General features: G+C 44.4%; 1 protein-coding gene across 4 annotated transcripts in view; it reads right to left on the reverse strand.

The window, feature by feature from the left end:
• UBE4B (ubiquitination factor E4B) overlaps window positions 1-22,796 on the reverse strand; it is a 122,745-nt gene extending 99,949 nt beyond the window's left edge. For 3 of the 4 annotated variants that reach the window (XM_001915315.6, XM_070260965.1, XM_014737657.3), the window contains exon 1: window positions 21,965-22,796. In XM_001915315.6, coding sequence (XP_001915350.2) covers window positions 21,965-21,988 — 24 coding nt within the window. In that variant the 5' untranslated portion in view covers window positions 21,989-22,796. The remainder of the gene's footprint in view (window positions 1-21,964) is intronic. The other variant, XM_070260967.1, reaches the window with a different exon arrangement.
• Between the last annotated feature and the right edge of the window lie 854 nt (window positions 22,797-23,650).

Raw genomic sequence — 23,650 nt, forward strand, 5'->3', positions numbered from 1 at the left:
CCTGGGCAAGGGAGACCGTTCTAGGGAAATTAAATGTGCACAATCAACACAACTTGGTCATTATTTGCAAGTGAGACGTGAGGAAGAGTGGAGAGTTCAGATTTCAGGACAGGATACCTAAATGGATGGCAAAATTCTCGAAAATTGAGAATACAGAAGAAGGAGATTTTAAGAAGAGCTATGATTAGACTACTGAGTATGAACTGCCTGGAAGAATATCCAAATAAAAACGCCTTCTGGGCAGTTGACGTTTGTTTTATGTATGCCTACCATCTCCTTGTTCTAGCAAGGACGGAAAGTGATTAACAAAAAACACACAAAATATATTTTAATTTAATTGTATTAAGATCAAATAGATAAGGAAATTAGGACAGAAATAAAATGATGAGAGGAGAAATAAGATAAAGCTAGAAGTAAGATGTGTACACATTACACATGTACATCCACACAGTATGTGAGTGACAACACACATCACATACCAAAATACGCCTCAGAGAGAGCCGTTTCACAGGGGCCCAAATGAGGACATCCACGCCTCACCTTTGCTCGTGTGACCTGATTTAAGGACAGATTTTACAGTACCTAGGGCGGGGTTCAAAACCTGAGGGTCATGAGGGTCTCTGGTTTTCATAGGATTTTCAAAGAGGTCCCTATCTTTAAAAAGATTAAAAACACCCTCTCACGGAAGGGATGGGCTGCCTATCCTTCACTCAATGCCCCATAAAAACACGCTCCCAACGTAACTCTTGATAAGCACTGAGCTGCAGCGAGTTTTGGTGGCTCTCCAATGATAGCCCAAAGCAGAGCTACGTGTACAAGTAGAGCAGGCAGAGAAGCCATGTGCCTACACTGTCCACCGGGCTGGGGCCGCTGGAGAGCTGGGTCTGGACCTCACACAGCAGATATGCACTGGCGAGAGGATTTGGGCGTCACCAGTATTTACACGGTAGAAACCTCTAGGGGCCAAGAGGGCAGAATGTTGTTATCTAGTACACACCCATCTGCTGAGCACTTCAGAACTGAGCATGGACCACAGGAGGCAGTAAATAAGTGTCAGGAGAATAAATAAAGTGAATACCCAAGAACAGGGTATTTATTTATTCATTCATTCATTCATTCATTCATCATTCAACAAATGCACCTTGAGGGTAGGGAATAATAGGAGAATCAAGAATAGAATCCTGAGGGGCTGGCCCTGTGGGCTAGTGGTTAAGCTCAGCATGCTCCACTTCGACAGCCCGGGTTCGGGTCCTGCATGTGGACCTACACCACTGTCAGCAGCCAGGCTGTGGCGGCAACCCACATTACAAAATAGAGGAAGACTGGCACATATGTTAGGTCAGGGCAAATTTTCCTCAAGCAAAAAGAAGAAGATTGGCAACAGATGTTAGTTTAGGGTGAATCTTCCTCAGCAAAAAAAAAAAAAAAAAGAATAGAATCCTGAGAAACATCATTTAAGATGTATTCAGGGAAGAGCAATCTGTGCTGAAGACAGAGAAGTAAGAATGGAAGGGGGGTTAGCCTGGTGGCACAGGGGTTAACTTCACACATTCTGCTTCAGCAGCCCGGGGTTCACTGGTTTGGATCCCAGGTGCGGACCTATACACTGCTTGTCAAGCCATGCTGTGGCAGGCATCCACATATAAAGTGGAGGAAGATGGGCATGGATGTTAGCTCAGGGCCAGTCTTCCTCAGCAAAAAGAGGAGGATTGGCAGCAGATGTTAGCTCAGGGCTACTCTTCCTCAAAAAAAAAAAAGTAAGAACGGAAGGAAGAAAAGCAGTATACCCACAGTATCCAAATGAAGAGACTTTCAAAGAAGAAGTGATCACAGGGGCAAAAGCCAAAGAGAGGTTAAACAACATGTTCTGAAAAGTGCCTATGGATTTGGCAATCAGGAAGTCACTGGTGGTCTTAGCAAGAGCAGTTTGAGTGAAGTGACAGAAAAGGCCTCCAAAAAAGCACAGTGGGGGGTCATCCCCGTGGCTGAGTGGTTACATTCACACACTCTGCTTTGGTAGCCTGGGGTTTGCTGGTTCAGATCCTGGGCGTGGACATGGCACCACTCACCAAGCCATGCCGTGGCGGTGTCCCACAGAGAAGAACTAGAATGACTTACAAGTAGGATATACAACTATGTACTGGGGCTTTGGGGAGGGAAAAAAAGAGGAAGATTGGCAATGGATGTTAGCTCAGGGCCAATCTTCCTCACCAAAAAGCATTAAAAAAAACCACAGTGAAGGAGGGAGACTGAAAAATGAGGGGGGAAAAGAGAGGTACACTTCTAAGAGTCTAGTCTGTGAAAGGGAGGGAATGGATCAAGTGACAGCGAGGGGAATGCAGGACTAGAGGTAGCATCTTGTTGTTTTTACATCTGGAGTGAACTGGAGATTGTCTGAATCAAAAGGCGGAGAGAAGGAAAGAAAGAAGATTCAAATGATGACTCCAAAGCCAGGCACAGGGCAAGACAGGACAGAACGCAGATGATGACATTAGCCTTAGATGAAGCAATAAAAATCAAACACTTAGAACAGTGCTTGGCGCTTGATAAATATTCCTCCTCTCCCACTACCACAGTTACTATTTTTATTAGCAAGAGGCAGGCTTCGTCCTCTGAAAAAGGAAAGTCAGTGAGAATGAAGCAGATAAACTGTGAAAGGAACAGGCAAGAAGTGAAAAGTAGAAGACAATGTCACCTGCAGGGAATGGGGAGGGGGTACCCCTTCAGCAGAGTGGGAGCGTAAGGGGGAGTACTTCTAGTAGCCTGAGAGGGGAGTGGAAGGCAAAGACACACTCCACATGCTTTCCTAGGTAACGGGGCTGCTTAAGACTGCTTTTTGCTAGTATACAATGACTCCTGTTCTCTGGACACCAGAGAACATGCCTGCTGAGCATCATCTTTAGGAGGGCTGGCCATCAGGCAGACTGGGCTCCACCTATACCACCAATGGCTGTGAGACCCTAAGCAAGTGACTTCACATCCCTCAGCATCACTTTCCTCGTCTACATATAAATGAGAACAGTAACCATACCCTCACTTCATAGGGTTAAATACTTATCATCCATGTAAGGCGTTTTAGCACATCCTAAGTGCCGAATACATTAGCTATTACTGTTATTATTATCACTACTGCTGGCATGCCAAAAAACTGTTTTTCAAGGAAAGGCCAAAAATTGTTAACTTGTAATGATAAGCATTGGCTTAGAAAAGATTAGTAAATGGTTTAAAAAAAGAATATGGCAAGCGAAAGATCAAAGATAGTCATTCTGGGGTGTAATTAAGATTCAAAGAAAAATAGCACACTGACATCTGTGCCTATTTACATTGTATTTTCCTTCCAACTTTTCTTCATTTCTCCTCACGGCCTATCTCTCACCCTAATCCTAACCGAAACTTAGGGCCCCACCAAATGTTCTGCACTAGGCTGGCATCTCCACATCTTCAGAAAATGATACTGATCACAAAGAGGTGACGTCAAAAATGCTAGCCCTCCAGAACACTACCTAGCTCTTTTGACACTGAGGTCGTCGCCCTACCTTAATTCTGGAAAGCAATCTGGCTATATTCTAGACAATGAGACCCTTTGACTCACTAATTCTGCCTCTAGAAATCTTAGGGAAATCATCGGAAAATTAGACAAAGATTCATGTACAAAGCTTCATCACAAAACCATGGATAATAGTAAAAAAGCAAACTGACAACTACCTGAATTTCCCACATTTGGGGAAAAACTAAATCAATCACAGTACACCTAATGAAGGAAAAACCTGTAGCCATTAAAAATGACATTTTAGATTTTAGAGGCTGGCCCTGTGGCCCAGTGGTTGGGTTCGGGCGCTCTACTTTGGCGGCCTGGGGTTTCACCGGTTGGGATCCCGGGCACGGACATGGCACTGCTCGTCGGGCCATGCTGAGGAGGCGTCATACAACCAGAAGGACCTAGAACTTCAACTATGTATTGGGGGGCTTTGGGGAGAAGAAGAAGAAAAAAAATGACATTTTAATTTGTAAATATACAAGGAAATTCTCATAATGTAAAGGGAAAAAGCAATACATAAAACTGCATACAATACGATTCTAATCATTTATTCACTGATTCAACAAACTTTAATCAAGCCTCTATGTTTCAGGCATTGAGATAAATGGGTTTTGGAGATCAGAAAATGAAGGTGACTGGTTCTCTGCTGTCAATTCAGTATGGGAAATAGACACAAAAGCAGACTGCTCCAACGCAATATGGTAATGGAAAAAGTGAAGCCAAACCAGGGTGGGGGCCTGCGGGAATGTGGGTGTCAAAGGGAAAGGTTCCAGGGGAAGGTGACACTTCAGCTGGTCTCAAAAGATGAAGAGTGCGCAATGCGTGCGGAGGGAAGGCTGCAGGCAGAGCAGGGAACAGGGGTCAGAAACAGCAGAGGACGTGAAATGTGCACACACACAGAAAAGAGGGAAGGTAACAGGCCAAAACATTAGCAAAGGTTACCTCTGGAAAACAGGACTACGGGTAGTTCTTGCTTTCCCCTTATTATTGATTTTGGAAGTCTTCTTACAATGAATTATACAGAATTCAGTGAATCTATACTACTGAATTTATAATCAGAAAAAAACAATTTAAATGAAGAGGGTAGGCTACAAAGATTTCTAAAATCTTTTCAAGTTCTAAAAATCTGTGATCCTAGGGGGAAATATCCGTCTTAGAAGATTTAGCTTAGAAAAAAATAAACCCTAACCTAGAAAAAAAGAGTATCCTTGGATGGTGAGATTCTGAACAAAGATTTTGTGTCTACTTTCTGTTTCCTATTTTTATTTTTTGCTTCATAATACAAAGCATGCAAAGTATATTTAATTGTAGAATTTATAGTACTCTAATCCTTCCTTTAATAGCAAGGCATAAAAGGCAGATATCAGAAGAGAGGAACAGAGAACTGGTCATTTTCCTATGATTGTGCACCATAAGTTTTAACACTTACGAACGGAACAGCTCAACAAGCCCAGATAGCCTTGCCTACACTAACACAGAAAGGACCAAGCCCCCCAATCAGCTGAGAACTGTCACAGGACACACAGGGCCCAGAGTAGAACAGCACGGTCACCTCCGCAGTCTCAGTTTTCCACTCATTTTCTGCTTCACTTTCCAGATTACTCACCCAACTCAAAAAATGTTCACTCATGGGGCCGGCCCTGTGGCCGAGTGGTTAAGTTCGTGCGCGCTGTTTTGGCGGCCCAGGGTTTCAGTGGTTCGGATCCTGGGCACGAACATGGCACCACTCCTCAGGCCACACTGAGGAGGCATCCCACATGCCACAACTAGAAGGACCCTTAACTATAATATACAACTATGTACTGGGGGGCTTTGAGGAGAAAAAGGAAAAATAAAATCTTTTTAAAAAAAATCTTCCCTCAAAGTTATAAAAAGCCTGATTTCTCTACTTCATTTCTTCCCCAAAGGATATCATGACCACGTCCAGGACTGACCCCCAAATCAAAACCTTAAAGCGTCTAGTGCTTTTACCCAAAGGCTCCCCTCCAGCCCAAACATGTCGCGTACAGCAGGGGAACCATCCGCACCGGCTCCCAGCCCAGTGTCCTCCGGGTGGTCCCATCTAACTAACAGAGCCCCTTCCACTCTTGACAGAGTCCTGGTTTGAACGCGACCATTTCGTGGTCACCCTCCATCTATCTGACAATCCCACTTTCAGCCTCTGGGCTGGGGCTAGGGCTCGCTCCCTCTACTCTAACACCCGTCTTTACCGACATACCCGTAGGGGCCTGCCATGCTCCCTTCCCTGCGAAAGGGATGCAGCCCAGGCAAGTTACCTTACTTCCTCCATGAGCGCGTTTCCAGTTGAATAAATCTCACAAAAACAAAGCATGAGGTTCTTACAAAGGCCAGGTTCTATCAACTACGAGGAAAGTACACAATTTTCAAACAAGTCAGTCTTTTGAACTCCTACGGCCTTGGCAGCTCCCCCTTGGGACACTTACACCTTCATACTAGCCTAACCATCAACACAGCAGCCCACGACAAAGAAATGGTTTTATTCATTGGAAACAGACTGTAAACTGTATTTTCTTGAGAAGAAAAAAAGGCTGTGGCCCTTATAATTCTCCAATGTAATCCAGCGATTGCACTTTTTTTACTACAAGGAGTTTTATAAACTGCAACAAAAATTATTAACGTCAATACTTTTTACCTGATCAATAATACAGAAAATATTAAGTGTGCCTAACCACGTTCCTCCAGCTGGTAAGGGCTAAAAACCAAAGGCCCAATCTGCCTAATTACCAAAAGTACTTTCTTGAGTCGCCCATAATGCTGAAAATATTAATTAATATTACTACTCCAAATTAGAATAATAAACAGCTTATAATAATAAGACTCTTCATCAACATTTGATAGTAGAGCAATTTTTTTAAAAAGGCATTCCACTTGAAAGTGAAACAAAGGACCAAGTGCAGTGGGTGAGTGAAGTGCTGCTCCACGCCCCGGCTTCACAAAGTGTTCTCCGCGACATGCTCTCACGTGGCTAGCGCTGGGTCACAAGCCCAGCTGCAACCGTTTTTAGCTGTGTTACCTCTCTGAGCCTGTTTCCCATTTAGAAGAAGGTAATAATATAAATATCACTTATCTTGCAAGACAGCCATCAGAGATAAAGTCATGTAATGCATTGCCTGAACTCCTATATCTTTACCAGTCTACAGTCTGTCTCCCCCCAGCACAACACAAGCTCCAAGAGCGCAGGAACTTGGTCTACCGTGCTCGCCGTCATACTCCCAGCAACCATAACAATGCCTAACCCAGGGAGCTTTTAGTAAATATTTGTTGAATAAATGACGAGTGTCCACCTGACACAGTAAACAGTCATTACTTTTTTATAACTTCAGCCTATGAGTTTTCTCCATCCTTTTGCTGTTTCCATCTTCCTTTTAGGCTCAGACACTGTCCTCCTTTGGCTTAGGGCTCTGTTTCACCCAAACAACATGAACATGTAGCACACTACTAAAGAGCATCAGATGTGCTAGCTGACTGCGAAATCAGCAGCAGGTGAAACCACTAGAACCAAAAGCCTATGTCTGCCGACATCATACAGCAGAGAGACATCCTGAGAGCAGGATCATTTTCACTGGATCTGGGTTTTTTGTGTGTGTGTGAGAGGAAGATTATTGCTGAGCTAACATCTGTGCCAGTCTTCCTCTACTCTATGTGAGATGCCACCACAGTATGGCTTAACAGTGGTGCCAAGTCTGCGCCAGGGACCTGAACCTATGAACCCAGGGCCGCCACGGGTTTGTGCCAAGCAGAGCACATGAACCCAACCACTATGCCACCGGGGCAGCCCCTTGGATCTGGTTTTTAAAAAATGATTCTTGAATGCAATTTTATGTCCTCACCAAAAACATCCCAAGTGATAGAGATGGTGTGGTCCCCATTCTCACCTTTGCTCCCACTTAATTAAACAGACGATGAATCTAGCCGAGAGCAAGTAGCAGCTATTTCTCACGCTATTCCATAAAACGGATTCTGGTCACCTAAAAGTGACCAAGTGAAACAAACAGTATTAAACATTTTCAAAGAATTTTTTAAAACTTAGCTATGTGGGAAGAGTTTTTAAATTGACTTACAAAATAATTATTGCTGAAACCAAAGTGTAACTTCTTCTGGGGCAGGGTTCGTGTGTTTTCTCTAATCTCTATGAAAGTTCTACATTCACACTCATTCTACACGAACTCCAAAGCCAATACTCCAGCAGATCTACACAACAGTGTTGGAGGAAGTAGGCTCTTTCAGAAAGAGAAAATAATGACTTCTGGCCACTACACATCCATCAAATTCTTGGTACGAACAAAGGTTTCCTTCCTAACGTGGCCCATTAATGCTAAGTTCCTTCTACAGGTTAAGCATCATCCCTCAGCCAATGACATTAGGGCCTTTTTAAAATCAGAAATATGAGGCTGGCCCCGTGGCTGAGTGGTTAAGTTCACACGCTCCGCTGCCGGCGGCCCAGTGTTTCCTTGGTTCGAATCCTGGGCGCGGACATGGCACTGCTCGTTAAACCACGCTGAGGTGGCGTCCCACAGGCCACAACTAGAAGGACCCACAATGAAGAATATACAACTATGCACCGGGGGGCTTTGGGGAGAAAAAGGAAAAAATAAAATCTTTAAAAATAAATAAATAATAAATAAATAAATAAAATCAGAAATAGGGACCAGCCTGGTGGCACAGCAGTTAAGTTCACACGTTCTGCTTGCCCAGGATTCGCTGGTTCAGATCCCGGGTGCAGACCTACGCATCACTTGTCAAGCCATGATGTGGCAGGTGTCCCACATTTAAAGTAGAGGAAGATGGGCACAGATGTTAGCTCAGGGCCAGTCTTCCTTAGCAAAAAGAGGAGGATTGGCAGCTGATGTTAGCTCAGGGCTAATCATCCTCCAAAAAAAGAATCAGAGGGCCAGCCCGGTGGCTCAGTGGTTAAGTGTGCAGGTTCTGCTTTGGAGGTCCACGTTCGTTTCCCGGTCCCAGAACCACACCACCCATCTATCAGTAGCCGTGCTGTGGCAGCAGCTCACACGGAACTAGAAGGACTTACAACTAGGATATACAACCATGTCCTGGGGGTGCTTTGGGGAGGAGAAAAAAAACCCTTACAGATGACCACCCCACCTGCCCCAAGTTGTCCTTGAAAGAAAAAAAGAATGTGGCACTTGTTTTGATGAAACTCCAAGGAAATGACGCCTGGTCTGTATTTATCATAAGTAAAAGATTAACTAACATAAAAGTAAAAGGTTAATTAATTAATGTTCACCAAATACAAACGTGTATGCTGTCATATGTTAGCATCCTAAAACAAAAATGCCATAAATGACACACTCAACATCTACCCTACATAACTGATGTTCAAAGCTCAAAGGGGCTACACATTTCTTTTCCATGTAGATTGAGTGTTTAACTGGCCCACAAAAAAATTACTGCTGAAAACTAAAGTGTTAATTCCTCTGATGGATCTGTATACAGCAAGGAAAATGGGTTTTTAAAAAATTTTTAACATTTTTAACTCCTTCCTTCATCGTGCCTCAAAAAAACTTTACTGTTTGCTTTTTTCTGGATGTCCAAATCTCTCAATACCCTAAACACGACAATTTTATAAGTAAATGAAATCACACACAAAATGTTCTACTGAATAGATTATAAAGGTTGCTAGATATTTTTAAATTTTCCACTAATCTTCATTTCCCTCTCAGTAATAAGTTTTCCCCACTAGGACATCCACTAGGACAATAGAGACAGAATTTTCCCTGCTCTAATATTAAATGTACTTTATTATTTTTGAAAACTAGTAATCTGTACATGATTATTTTTGGTCAACCATAATACTTGATTGACTAGCACAGATAAGTATTTACAGGTAAATACTAATACTATAGAAACCTAGGCTTTGGATAACATTTTTAAATTTAAATTTTTTTTAGAGGTCGGCCCAGTGGCATTGTGGTTAAGTTTGTGAGCTCCACTTTGGTGGCCTGGGGTTTGCAGGTTCAGATCCCAGGCAAGGACCTACACACCGCTCATCAAGCCATGCTGTGGGGAAAATAGAGGTAGATGGGCACAGACGTTAGATCAGCAACTAAATTAAATTAAAGAGTCAAATTAAAGACTAAAGAATTAAATTAAAAATTTAATTTTAAAACCAACATATGAGTTATAGTTTAAATACAGGAATTCATACTTCATAAAAGCAAGTGTTTATACTGTAAAAATATGACCAAAATATATACTGTACTTGATAAAATACAAAAGAAGTTTTACTGAGAGAGGAGAAATAAGATGTACAACACTAGGGGCTGGCCCAGTGGCACAGTGGTTAAGTGTGCACGTTCCGCTTCAGCAGGCTGGGGTTCGCTGGTTTGGATCCCGGGTGCAAACATGACACCGCTTGGCAAGCCATGCTGTGGTAGGCGTCCCACATATAAAATAGAGGTAGATGGGCACAGATGTTAGCTCAGCGACAATCTTCCTCAAGCAAAAAGAGGAAGACTGGCAACAGATGTTAGCTCAGGGCCAATCTTCCTCACCAAAAAAAAAAGAGAGAGAGAGAGAGCACACAAAGCGCTACCTCATCTAGTCAGAAAATTTAAGTAAATAAACAAATTACCGTGACTCTATTACAGGTCTACAGTCAATTAAAAAATCACTCACAGGGAACAAAGAAACAATGTGCATTGAACACATTTCACAATGCTTAGCTAGAAAGTTAACTAAATCAAGGCAGAGCACTTCCCAATACTTGGACCCAAAAGATACCTCTTTTCCTAGCCTGACTATTGTCTTCAAAGATCTGGACAAGATGCTCAAGATGTGGCAGCTGGTGAGCAGTTAACACAGTGACATCTAATTCAGAGTTTCTGCCCTCTCCGGCCCTGCTGGGAGGGGGACGGTCCCTTCAGAAGACAAAATAAGTGATCTGATCTGGGAAGACTGAGTCATCAAGTTATATTTTTTTAGTTCTGATATGCAGCTTGTTTCTCCCGGGACTCCTCGGGGCCCCCATCTGCACATTTCCCTTCCTTTCAAACCTCCTTGCTCCCCAACACCAGCTTGGTTCATTCGGGCCACCTGATGACTCCAGGTTTTAGAAAAAGGGAGGAGGAGGCCTGACAAGTGATAACAGTGCAGCTTCATACAAAAGGCCTGGGGTGGGAGAGACTTTAGGAAGTATTAGGGGTAGAGGGAGAGAATTCCAACCCAACATTTCACACAAGCCAGGGCCTGTCTGCTACCTTAACCAGAAAGAGCCTTTTATGCTCTTGGCATTACTACATACAAAGAGTTTGTCAGATGTTGTATGGACACCAACTAAAATTCTAATTATGTACAATTCAATCTTACTCCAGAAAAGAAGACTAACATGTCCCAGGCTTCTACTCTGCCAGGGCACTGCACTAGGCACTGCAGGTGTCACTGCCATTCATCTAAAGGACAATGCCATGAGCCAGGCATTCATACGCCCATTTTACAAGTGAGGAGACTGAGGCTCAGAAAGGTGAAGTACCTGGCCCAGGGTCTTCTAACTGGTTGGTCCAAAAAACCCGCAGGTCTATCTGACTCTGAATTACAACTCTGACAATAAGGTTTCTTTCACATACCTCCTTTAACCTAACTAATGCAATTTAATGTAGCAACAGCAAAAAAACTATGGCAATCCAAGAACTGGGAGTCACAAAAAGACACACTGTATTCAATTCGTGCATTCAACAAATACTGACCGTGGGCCGCTCAGTGCCAGGCCCTGGGCTAAGAGTTGGATAAAAACCTGTGAACGAATCATCAGGAGCTGGTGCAGCAGGAGGAAGTAAACCAAGCAAACAGACAACTCCAACGTAGTGTGATTAGTATCAAGATAGACATTTTAATGAAACACCTTTTCTGTTCTTTCTGCTTCTCCCCAACTCCTCCTCCTTCTTAGTGGTTTAAGAGAGCCTGGGGTTGCACATTTGGCTGTGCCTGATAATCACATCTCAAAACCTTTCAGATCAGCCAGCACCCACCAAAATCAGAGATTTTTCACCATCTTCAGTTCCTCCTCAATGGTTCTATTATTTTATTTTATTTTTTTTTAAATTTTATTTTTTTCCTTTTTCTCCCCAAAGTCCCCCAGTACATAGTTGTATATTATTCGTTGTGGATCCTTCTAGTTGTGGCATGTGGGACGCCGCCTCAGCGTGGTCTGATGAGCAGTGCCATGTCTGCGCCCAGGATCCGAACCAACGAAACACTGGGCCGCCGCCTGCAGCGGAGCACGCGAACTTAACCGCTCGGCCATGGGGCCAGCCCCCAATGGTTCTATTATTTTTACAATCAATTTGAAAAGAATGAATATAATACAGTTTACCCAGAGTGAGAAACAACTGAAACACTTATCCTCACCACAGAGTTTTCTCAATGTCACAATCCCGATCATCTTTAAGGACTAACTCAAATCCTCCCAGAGTCTTTCCCAGATCTCCCCAGTCAAAATTAACTGCTCCATCAACTGTGCTCCCTTTACTTAAGCATCTATTTTAGCGCTTGAACTCTAGCTGGCTGTGCTCCCGTCTCCCCACTGGAGTATGAACTCACTGAAGGTAGAGACCAGGTCTTACTCACATTCGAGATGGTGTCTCCCCATGGGTATCCCTCAATACTCAGCAGAGAATAAGCATCTCACATACATTTGTTGAAATTAAACAGAATTTAAAATATTCAGATCTTTTACCACGTACATACTTGCCACTCAGTTTTGTTTTTGTCTTTTTTTAAAAAAAATTCTAAAAATTAAGTATAATATGATCCAAGGTTCTCCAGGTTATGTTTCAAAATTTCTATTTGGAACTCTTCAGGCCCCAAACACCCTGCTAGGAATAATATATGAATCCATCTCTACGCCTTCATTTCCTATCTGGGGAAAGAGAGGAACAGAGTAAACACTGAATAAATATTTACTGACTGAATAAAGGAATTGGTGATTATAATAGAGAATGGTAAAACATAAAATTTAAAAGGATATGCTCACCAAATATTCTCTTCTCACTTCTTAAACCCATGGCTTCACCATCTTCGGATGGCTCCCTGGGGCCTCCCTGGAGCCCACGCCTCACTCCTGAGCTATCTACTCTCTCCTCCCATTCTCTCTTGAACATCTTCCAGTCAGCAACGAAATCGGGCTTGTCAAGGTCACCAGGCACCTCACGGTGCCAAATCCCATTGTCAAATCTTAGTCCTCTCCTAATTTACTTTATTGACATTCAACAGAGGTGAACACTGCCCTCCGTCATGAAACACTTTCTGCTGGGTGCCAGCACGCTCTCTTGACTTTCCTCCTACCTAGGCGGCTGTCCTTCGCAGCCTCCTCTGGGTCTTTATCTATCTCCCTGCCTCTAAACGCTGGAGTGGCTGGAGGCTCAGCCTCCTTCAGGAACTGCAAACCCAACATATATCCAACAACCTACTTAACATCCCCATGTGGATAAACAGTAAGCAATCTAATTACAATGTGATTGAAACAGGTAATTTCTCCCTCCAAATCTTCTCTTTCAACTTTCCCCACCTCAGTATACAACAACTCCTTTTTTTTTTCGGCTGAGAAAGATTCACCCTGAGCTAACATCTGTGGAGCATGCCAAACTTTAACCACTAGGCCATCAGGGTTGGCTCATGACAACTCCATTTTTCAAGCTGCTTAGGCTAAAGCTCTTGCTATCACTGTGGCAGAGCCAGCCAGTTGCCTCCTAATATACATTCAGCCACCCTTGCATTTGCTTGTGGCCGTGTGACTAAGTCCTGGCCAAGGAGATGTAAGCAGTGATGTGTGACACTTTCTGATCATGTCCTTAAGGGAGAGGAACATGCCCTCTGCTTCCCCTTTAGTCTCCTCCTAAGGACTGGAATGCAGATGCACGCAAAGGAGCTGGGGCAGCCATCTTAGACTACAAGCTAGATGCCTCATATGGCAGATGATAGAGCACAAGACAGAATGAGCGTGCCTCCCTGGTAACCATGCAGTTACTAAACCAGCTCTCAACCACCTATCCAGATTTTTTACTTAAAAGAAAAATAAGCTTCTATCTTATCAAGCCACTATTCTGTTAGATCTCTGCTGCAGCAGCCAAACCAATATCCTAACTCACATATTTGGAACCAGGAAGTAATCAACCTCAATAGAACATAAATATATGGCAATGGCTTAGGGGTCAGCAGGAGCACAGATACTGCAGGATGGAAGTCTGGTAACCCTTGCTGGGCCGCAATAAAACATTTGGTAAAACCTGTGACACCTTAGAAAACAGCCTGCATGCCAACGCGGCTTGTAATTCTAGGGGAACTGGTTGAACAGTTCAGAATCTGGGTGCTTATTGGCTTCTTGCCACTTTAAGCAAGAAGTCCCACAAGAATGAGACAGACTCAAGCTAGAGCTTGCTGATGTGCTTGCAGAGATAAAAGGGAACAGAGATGTGCCTAAGGCACGTCCATGGTCTCCAGGCTAAGTCTACTCAGACTCCGGTAATTTGAGGGCTAAGGAGGGGTGAAAAAGCCAACTCCTTCAGTATGCAGCAGGAAACAAGCTGGAGAAGCTGTTTAGCCCCAGAAGGGGGATATTTTCCAATATCCACTTCAGATCTGGCACCAGAGGAAAAGAGACACAGCAAAACTACCCAGAGGGTAAAGTCAGAGGCCACAGAGGGCAAGGGACAGGAGAGTTCCTCCAAGACTGCAGACTGAGAGCTGCTAAGCGGGCTAAGTCAGAACTCCCACTACTGCCTGGCAGGAGTCCGCAAACACTGTGGGCCTGGCAGGAGCTGACAATGGCTATGGACCTGTGAGGGGTCTGTACTTCCGTTCTTCCCTTTTCGAAACGGGAGTTTTTCTTGCCATTATCCTATCCTACTTCACCATGGTACACGGGGGAGGGGGCAGCAGATAACCTGTATTTTAATCTAAAGTTTCCTGGACTGGGTCTCGCCCAGAGATTCTGAACTCTGAAGTTGATTAGGGGTTGTCTCCTTCGGAAGGTGCAGAATGTGTTTTAGACTTGGGAAGAAGTGTTTGGAAAGAAAGGCCTAGATTGTTCTCCCCTTCTAACATAAAAGAACTTTTAGCTAAACATACGGCTACCCCATAAAACTGTATTTCTCAGCTTCCTGGCGAGTGGCTGTGGCCGCGTGACTTAGGTTCCGACCAGCGGGAGGTGAGCAGAGATGATCCTGCAACTTCCAAGCTGTGCCATTAAAGAGAAGGAGCATGACTTTTCCTTCCCTTCTCCTCTCTTCCCTCTGGCTAGAAGGCAGACATACATGGACCAAAAGATGGAAGCCGTATATTAGGAAAACTGGTACAATAAGACAGAGGTGCCTGGGCCCATAATGAGCATAGAGCTGCCACAGCAGCCCAGCCTCCTATTCAGACTTCTACTCAGAGAGAAACAAACATCTACCTAGTGTAAGCGGTGTATCCCTGGCTCTGTTACATGTCTCTCTGTTACAATGGTCTGCTCAGTGATATCCTGATTCATAAAGCCATTCTCAACTCCACTCTTTCACACCCCATATCCACCTCATCACCCAATCCTATTGGCTCTACTCACAAAATATCTGACTATCCACTACGTGACCCTTTCTCACCTCCTCCACCACCAGCCCTGGTCCTAGACTCTTGTGATGGCCTCCTAACCTTTCCATCTGCTTTCACTCTTTCCCCCTCTATCTATTCTCTCCACAGCAGCCACAATGATTCTCTTAAAAGATAAATCAGAATGTAAGCCCCATGAAGGCAGGAATTTCTGCCTGTTTTGTCCACTGGTATATCCTCATGGTCTAGAACAAAGCCGGGCATATACAGCATGTCATCAAATATAAGATGTCACTGATTGTAAGCTGCACCACTATTTTTTGCACCACCAAGGAAAAAACCATACTGCCTATAAAACCACGACAAAATGCTTTAATCATAGGCCAAGACAGAGTAATAATCAGTTACGCCAGCCTCTCTGCTTTAAAATTTCTTTTTGAGAATGTGGAATGTCTCTGACCTTCAGTTGCATTGCCTGGGTGTGAACGGCAATCCTTCTAACTGTATGTTCAATTTCAAAATGTGACACAGCTTCACAGACTTGTGGATTTCTGCATTTCTAAAGCTCCCTAATGCACCTACTTGTTGCTTTGCAATAATATGGAATTGTGCTCATTCCTCCAACAACAAATATTTTTATTACTATTATCAAATGACACCCCACTGCTGTTTCCATTCCTCTCTGCATACAAAGTAACATTTGCTTTCATTGCTGATCAAAGTGTAATTTTTTGAAGGTATTTAAAATGGCAACTAAATTTAACAGGCATTGCACTCAACTGAAGGGGTAATATGAACAGGTATGAGCAGGTTTGCACATAAACAGGAAATGACAGCTGTGACACAACTGCCACCTAGCCAACAACGATTACACCACTATAAGAAACATCCCAATTTCAAAGATGTTAAAATGTGAAGGGGCCAGCCTGGTGGTGTAGTGGTTAAGTTTGTGCGCTCTGCTTCGGTGGCCCAGGTTCGGATCCTGGGCGCAGACCCATGCACTGCTCATCAAGCCATGCTGAGACAGTGTTGCACATAGAAAATAGAAGAAGTTAGGCATAGATGTTAGCTTAGCAACAATCTTCCTCAAGCAAAAAGAGAAAGATTGGCAACAGATGTCAGCTCAGAGCCAATCTTCCTCACCAAAAAAAATTTTTTTAAGTGAAGGAAAAATGGGGTGGCAGTTATCTCAGAACTGACTGAAACCAAATTATTAAGAACTCAGTAAATTTTTGCTGTAAGAATGACTGACTTCATCTCCAGCCACTATGCCCTTGCTTAGCAGGCTCCAACCACGCTCGGCCTCCTTGCTGTTCCTGGAGCAGATCAAGGATGTACCTCTAGGGGCCAGCCCAGTGGCGTAGTGGTTAAGTGTGCATGTTCCGCTTCTCAGTCGCCCGGGGTTCACCGGTTTGGATCCCGGCTGCAGACATGGCACCGCTTGGCACACCATGCTGTGGTAGCGTCCCACATATAACGTAGAGGAAGATGGGCACAGATGTTAGCTCAGGGCCAGGCTTTCTCAGCAAAAAGAGGAGGAATGGCAGTAGTTAGCTCAGGGCTGATCTTCCTCAAAAAAAAAAAAAAAAAAAAAGGATGCACCTCTAGGTCCTGCTGTTCCCTGTACTTGGGAATACTCCTCCTCCCAGATGGCTCCGTGTCTTTCTTTAAATTTCCATTGAAAAGCCACCTCCTAAATCGGCACACACCCCAATGCTCTCCATCCCTTTAATGGACTTTATTTTTCTTCAAAGTATTTATCACCAAATGACGTCTTTTGTGTATATGTTTATCGTGTTTCCTCCTACTAGAATGAAGCTCCATGCAAGCAGGCGTCTGATATGCAGCCAGAAACAGTAAATATGTCTGAATGAGCTGCGTACAGGAAGACAGCTCCACCTAGACACACGACAAGTACCTTGGGAGAAAATGCGCCAAGCGAAGGCCTGAAGACCCAAGGCCCCTCGTCAGGACTCTTTCTGTCTTCCTCCCCACAAGATGAGGACTATTTGATGAGCTCCACTCTTAGCACTAACTAGGGCTTCTAGTTTCCATCTCAAAGGGGACAATAAAAATGCTGTAAACATCACGACTTGCTCAGGTTATTTGTTTTGGAGGTAGTTTAGTAAAGGGATTAAGAACTCTGGATTAGAATCCAGGTTCTACCACTTCCTAGTTGTGTCTTTCAGCAAGTTACCTAATTTCCATTACCCTCAATTTCCATATCTGTAAAATGAGGATAATAATACCAACCTTGCTGAGCAAGATAAGCACTTAACACATAATAAGAGCTCAATAAATGTCGGCTGACGTCATTATCATTATCATTCTCTGCCTGTCGGTTAAAAATGAACAAAAGGAGTGGAGAAGGGGTCTGGGAGGCTACACCCCACCCTCCTACCAGGCTTGAGGAAAGTCCTGATTATAAAGTGAGTGGGAGCAAATATCTACTGGGAAAAAAGTGAGCTTAGGTTCTGAGGCCTGTCACAAAGAAAGAAAAGGTCAAAGAGATGGAGACGTTAGAGTAGAAAGGCCAGGGATGGGGTCGCCACGTTGGCTCATCTTTCAATGATCCAAACGAATTCATCTGCTCCCTCCAAAATCTGCTCCTTCTCTGGAATTACTTATCCCTCCCCCAACCCATCCTTCTCCCAAGCTAGAAAGCAAGGCGTCATCTTTTTCTCTCCTCTTCCCCTGCCTCCACCTCCTTCACATCAAACTCATCATTAGAAGTGGGTTAACTGAGACCCTCGATATTTCTGGTGTCTGCCCTCCTCCATTCCCACTGCCAAAGCCTTACTTTGGACTCCACTGCCTTGCTCCTAGATAGCAACAACCCACCTCCTAATCTGTCTCCCGGCCTGCAGCCACGTCTTCCAATCCATCTTCTCCACCCTCACCAGTAATCCTTCTAATCCCTTAAAGTCCCTCAAAGGCCTCTCACAGTCCTATTGAGGAAGTTCAAACTCCTAAACATTTCTGAAAACCCTCCAAGATCTGCTGCCTGCCAACCTGCAGCCACTCCCCCAGGCAAAATCATGCCTCCAGTCCCACTACTTCTAGCTGGTTGCTGAGCTCTCAGTCTCACAGACAGTTCCAAGAGCCCTTCGCCTGGCAACTCAGCATAAGCATCACTTTCTCTCGAAAGTCTTCACTAAGACACTGCCCCACCAGGGGTCCCTTCTTGTTTTTCTTTTTTCTTTTCTCTTTTTTTGTGAGGAAGATTGGTCCTGAGCTAACATCTGTTGCCAATCTTCCTCTTTTTGCTTGAGGAAGACTGTCGCTGAGCTAACATCTGTGCCAATCTTCCTTTATTTTATGTGGGATGCTGCCATAGTGTGGCTTGATGAGCAGTGTGTAGGTCCGTGCCAGGGATGTGAACCTGCAAACCCAAGGCCACCGAAGCAGAGCACACAAACTTAACCACTATGCCACCAAGCCCGCCCCATCTTCTTGTTTTTCTTAATGTCTTGTGCATACGTCCACAATAGCACTTAGCACCCTGTATGGTAATTGTGGGACTCTCAACCCTTCTCTCTCAGTTAAATTATAATTTCTTTAAGAAAAAGGACTGTCAGGGGGTACAGACCTACACCATCCGTCAGTGGCCATGCTGTGGCAGTGACCCACATACAACACAGAGGAAGACTGCCGCAGATGCCGGCTCAGGGAAGACCTTCCTCAGCAAAAAAAAGGAAGGAAAAGAAAAGAAAAGAAAAAGGACTGTCTTTCTCCTAACCTACCTGAACCATTGCTGGGGATACACAGCATCTTTTTAAAAAATGTTTGTTGACTAACAATTTTGAAGGGGCGTGATGAGCGTTAGTACCAAAAAGACTATAAACTTGATTCGCATCATGAGTGCATTCATGAAAAACAACACTGCTACAAAAAAACTCTGCAGATCAAGCATGTTAGTAGAATATTTATATAGACGCTGTGGTGAATTTACAGCCAGTTGTTAAGTAGCAAGGTGTAGTAAAAAGAGCTTTTAGATCAGGAACCCTGGGTTTCAATTCCAATTCTGCCACTTCTAAGCCAGGTCACTATGGACACGTTACTTAACCTAAATCTCAGGTGCCTCACCCACAAAATATGGAAAATTTAAGGACCTGCTTGATCACACTATTCTATCAAACGAGACAACGGTTTTAAAGTGGTTGGCACAGAGCAAGCTTCTAAGGCTGCTAATAAATCTGGGTCCCTTTCTAGTTAGAGAACATTGCTAAAAAGTCCAAGGTCACACATTCTTCATTTGGGAAGACTTAACACCCTTCTAAAACCTTGACCACACCCTCAATCCCAGCCAGCCATCTTGAAGACGAACTAGGTCATAAAGAAGATCTAGCCAAAAAAAGAAAAAAGGAAAAAAAAAGGCAAATCATTTCAATGCAATCTCATCACCACAGCTGAAAAACAGTTTAAAATACACGCCCTACTCACACCATCATTTTGGTATATGAAAAACATGAGCAGGGTACGTGATGAATATAATATAAAAACATAACTAATATAAAAACATAACGATGCCTTGGAATGCAGGTTCCTGAAGAGAATGGATTTAGTCATGGATCTGCTCCACAGAGCAACGGACTCACCGTAATGTGCTCTCTGAATATAAAGAGCAAGGAAGCGAAAGAAGCGCTCAGAAAGCACAAGAGCAGAAAAGTACAAGAATTCAAGGTGATCTATGACAGGGACCAAAAAGTGCCCAGAATGTAAAATCTTCTAAAGCCATTGGTTGGGTCATATCAGCCTCTGTTTTTCATGGACTAACAGTCTCATACATTTTCATTTTGTTAAAATATGAAACCCTGTCTTTCCTAATTTCCTAATTTAGATCGAAAGATCTTGTCTTGCCTTTTCTCACCCTGACGTGTACGTTTGAATTTTCAGTAAAATAAATGTATTACTTTCTAACCAAATGAACGTCACCTACCATATCTGTGATACAAGTTTCCACCAATACAGTAACAATACAAAGGCAAAAGCTCTGGAAGTGTCTCTGTTGAGAATTGCTCATCTAATCCCAGAATTAAAGAAAACGGATTTAAAAAAAAAACCTTAAGGAGATTTTTCTCAAAAAATTATTTGTTCTAGGTCCTGCTGAGAGTAAAATTACCAGTTATTGAACTGTCCCTTTGTGTTCAGGCCAACTACTTTGTTGAACATAATTTTATATTGATCTTATCTTAGTGGATTTAATTTTTCACATTTAATATTCTGTTGACCTTGAAAAATGTTTTTTAATCTCCTCCACAATGATTACATTTGCTCCTTATATGGCCACAAAAAATTACACCTTCTCCAAGGACTGGGTAAAGTGAAGAGCCACGGTTCAGGTTATACAGCATCTTTAACTGGGCTGCATGCTTTATTGGTTTGAAAACAATTTCTTGGTGAAAACCCAAGTAGATAAAAACCTGTAAACTACGGACAATTTAGAGAACGTCAAGAAAAAAAGGAATTTCTGGAAGTAAAGGACTACTAAAACACATAAACTCTTTGCCTTAAAAGAAATTACCCATTAGAACTAATATTAAAGAAGAAAAGGGGGGGTGAGGGACACTTTTAAAAACTACATTAAAAAAAGTGGCTCTGAAGGGATCTCTTGATAGTTCCTACCCGAATGAAAGAAACTGCTCAATATTCTTCTAATTTAAGATTACATTCCTGATGTATTTAAGAAAACAAAGTCAGTAACACAGAATGGGCAATCCTGACTTTCCAAACAGCCAAGTATCACAACCAACAAAATTACTTGCTTCCTTTTCCACCTGACCCTTAACCTACCACTTGCCTGCTCCATTCCTGGAGAATTTTAGTCCCAAAGTAAACATATTGACTACTCTGTAGCTAAAACTGAAGCATGGAAATTTTATAGTTCAACCAACCTGACGGATGACTACGTTCCTAACACCAGGGAAGTTTTATTATGAACCGTGGAAGGAATGAGGAGGTAGGCTGAAGAGCGTGAGGCCAGCAGGGGTCCTGAAAGGGAAGCTCCCAATTTGTAAAAAGGAAGGGAAAAGCCAGTAGAATCACAGGAAATTCCTTGAACCCTAATTGCCACTGCTTTTATGACAATCTTATTAAACAATCTTTAAAACATCAAGGGGATCTGTAAGACTTCTTTCACAAATGATATGGGGTGGAGGGAGTTTACAAAATCATTTGCTTCCATTTGCTTCCTGTTCAGCGTCTGCTATAGCCCAACACAAGTCTGAAAGGGACAAAAACTAGAAAAAGGCAGAATGAAAGAGAAGTATGCCAGAAGTCATTAGTGGCCTGTTAAATTACTAGAATTGAACTGGAATTCACTAAGCTATCGAGAAGGTATGTATTTTGTTAAATATCAAAGAATCTGTGCGCAGGCCACCCTCAAACACAAAAGTGTGTTTAATCAACTTATACAGTGAAATGGCCACACGTACTTCGGATTTCAAATACTTCCTTTAAAAACACCCATACATTCTGATTCCATCCAAAATTATTCTTTAAATCTCTGCAGTAAGGCGCGCACGGCGCGCGCACGCACATACACACACATCGAACTTGATGTAAATCTAGCCCTTCTTGCTCAATGCCCTGAAGAAAAGGATGAATGCCTCAATATGCTCTGCTCTTCTTCAGACCCTAAAAGAAGACTCGAGAAGCAAATGGAGTTCAGAATGAAGAAAGGCGGCCAGGGAACACAGGAAAATACAACCGGAGACCCTCCCAGGGACTCATTTTATTCTTGGAAAATGTCATCTCCATTCCTTCCCCAAGCCCGAAGGCCAGGCAGCACTGGCGCAATATCATCCTCGTCCAAAGCGCCAAAGAGTTGCAACTAATCTCCCAAGGTGTCCCCCACCTCCTCACCTCATCAGCGCTCAGCTCCTCCATTGCTTTCCTCTTAATGGTGAAAGGCGTTAGGGAGAGATCCTTCTGTTCTCGAGACCAGGGCGACAGGAGAGTGGAAGGTGTCTATCGGGCTGTCTGGTCCCCCGAATGGGGGAGGTTTCAGAATTGCATAGTCAGAGGTTAAAAAATAAGAACACGAGGGGCACTGAACTGCCTTGGCGTCGGTCACTCCAGTCGCCCCAGAGACTCTTACAGCTGCTTGTGCCCTGCGTAGCCTCCTTTGGCCACCACTGCTGCTGTTGTGGGGTTATCTTAAGGCGCCACTTACTACCCTCTGCTTCCCAGGTCACTCAGACTAGGGAGCTCGGACGCCAGCTCGTCTCGTGCCCCGAGCCTGCTGTGTCTTCGTGGCGGTAGCGCGGCAGCTGCGCTTCCTCCAGCAGATCCTGCTCTCCGTCCTACCCTGTGCCCCTGGCGGGAACTGTTCGACTGCAGAGTGGATGCCCCGAGGGAAGACGACCCCAGAGCCGCCCAGGCAGAACCCAGCTCTGAAGAGGGAAGCCCCTCCCCTCCCAAAGCAGGCCGGCCACGCCCCGCCTCCACGCCGGAGCCCGGGCAGTGGGGAGGGGGAGGACGGGACTCGCGATGCTCCGGCTGGAAGAGTAAATCCTCCTACCCTTCCACCCCTAGTCTCACCCCCTCGCCCCACCAAGTATTATTCATCAAAACAACAGGGCGGCCATCTTTGAAAGGGATCACGTGACCCCCGCCGGAGAGGCGGGGCTTCTGGCCCCAGGACGAGACAGCCAATGGGGCGCGTGCGTCGCGCCGCCGATTTCCTCTTGCCTGCGTCTCCTCCCGCCCCCGCCCCACCCCCTCCCCGCAGCAGCGCGCGCGGGGGGAGGGGCGAGCGGGGCGGCGGGCGGGAGGGAGGCGCGCGGGGGGCGGGGCGGCGCGGTGCCATGGCGACGGCGCGGGGGTGGCGGGGGTGGCGGGCGCGGTGGGCGCTGCGGGCCGGGCCCAGGTAGGCTCCCGCGGCGGTCCTGGCGGCGGCGGGCCATGGTGGAGGCCGCTGGCGGGAGCTCGGCCGGGAGGGGACGCCCGCGCACGCCGAGCCCCGCGGCGCCCCGTCGTTCCCCGGCGCTTGCTTTTTAGCGACCCTCCAACGCCTCGACTCTGCGCGATGCCGCCGAAGCAAAGTAAAAGAAAACGGAAAACGTCTGGTTTCTGGGCGTTCTCTAACAGCCGGACCGCTCACATTCTGGAAAACCTCTGTCAACACGCTTCCACCTCCGCAAAGGAAGCCCATTTGGAAGAAAACTCTAACACAAGTAGACTTCACTTCGTTTTACTTTGGCCTTTTAGAGAGAATTTCCGATTTATTTTTGTAAGTGTATTCCAAAGTGTTCCAAAGGTAAAATTTGAAAGTATAAACGGGTGAGAGACCCAGAAAACTTAGAAGTGCGTACACGTATACAGGGAAGACTCTTGGAGTCAGTGAAAAGAAACCATCCTCAGCTGGACAAGAATACAAAATTTTTTAAATTGTGATATAATTAACATATAACATCGTATTAGGTTTTGATATACAACATGATTTGATATATGTATATATTGTGAAATGATTACCACAATAAGTTTAGTTAACATCCATCACCATGGTTTTTTTTTCTTGTGATGAGAATTTTTAACAATTACTCTCTT

Source organism: Equus caballus, chromosome 2 (genome assembly GCF_041296265.1).
Source record: "Equus caballus isolate H_3958 breed thoroughbred chromosome 2, TB-T2T, whole genome shotgun sequence".
Classification (NCBI taxonomy): Eukaryota; Metazoa; Chordata; class Mammalia; order Perissodactyla; family Equidae; genus Equus; species Equus caballus.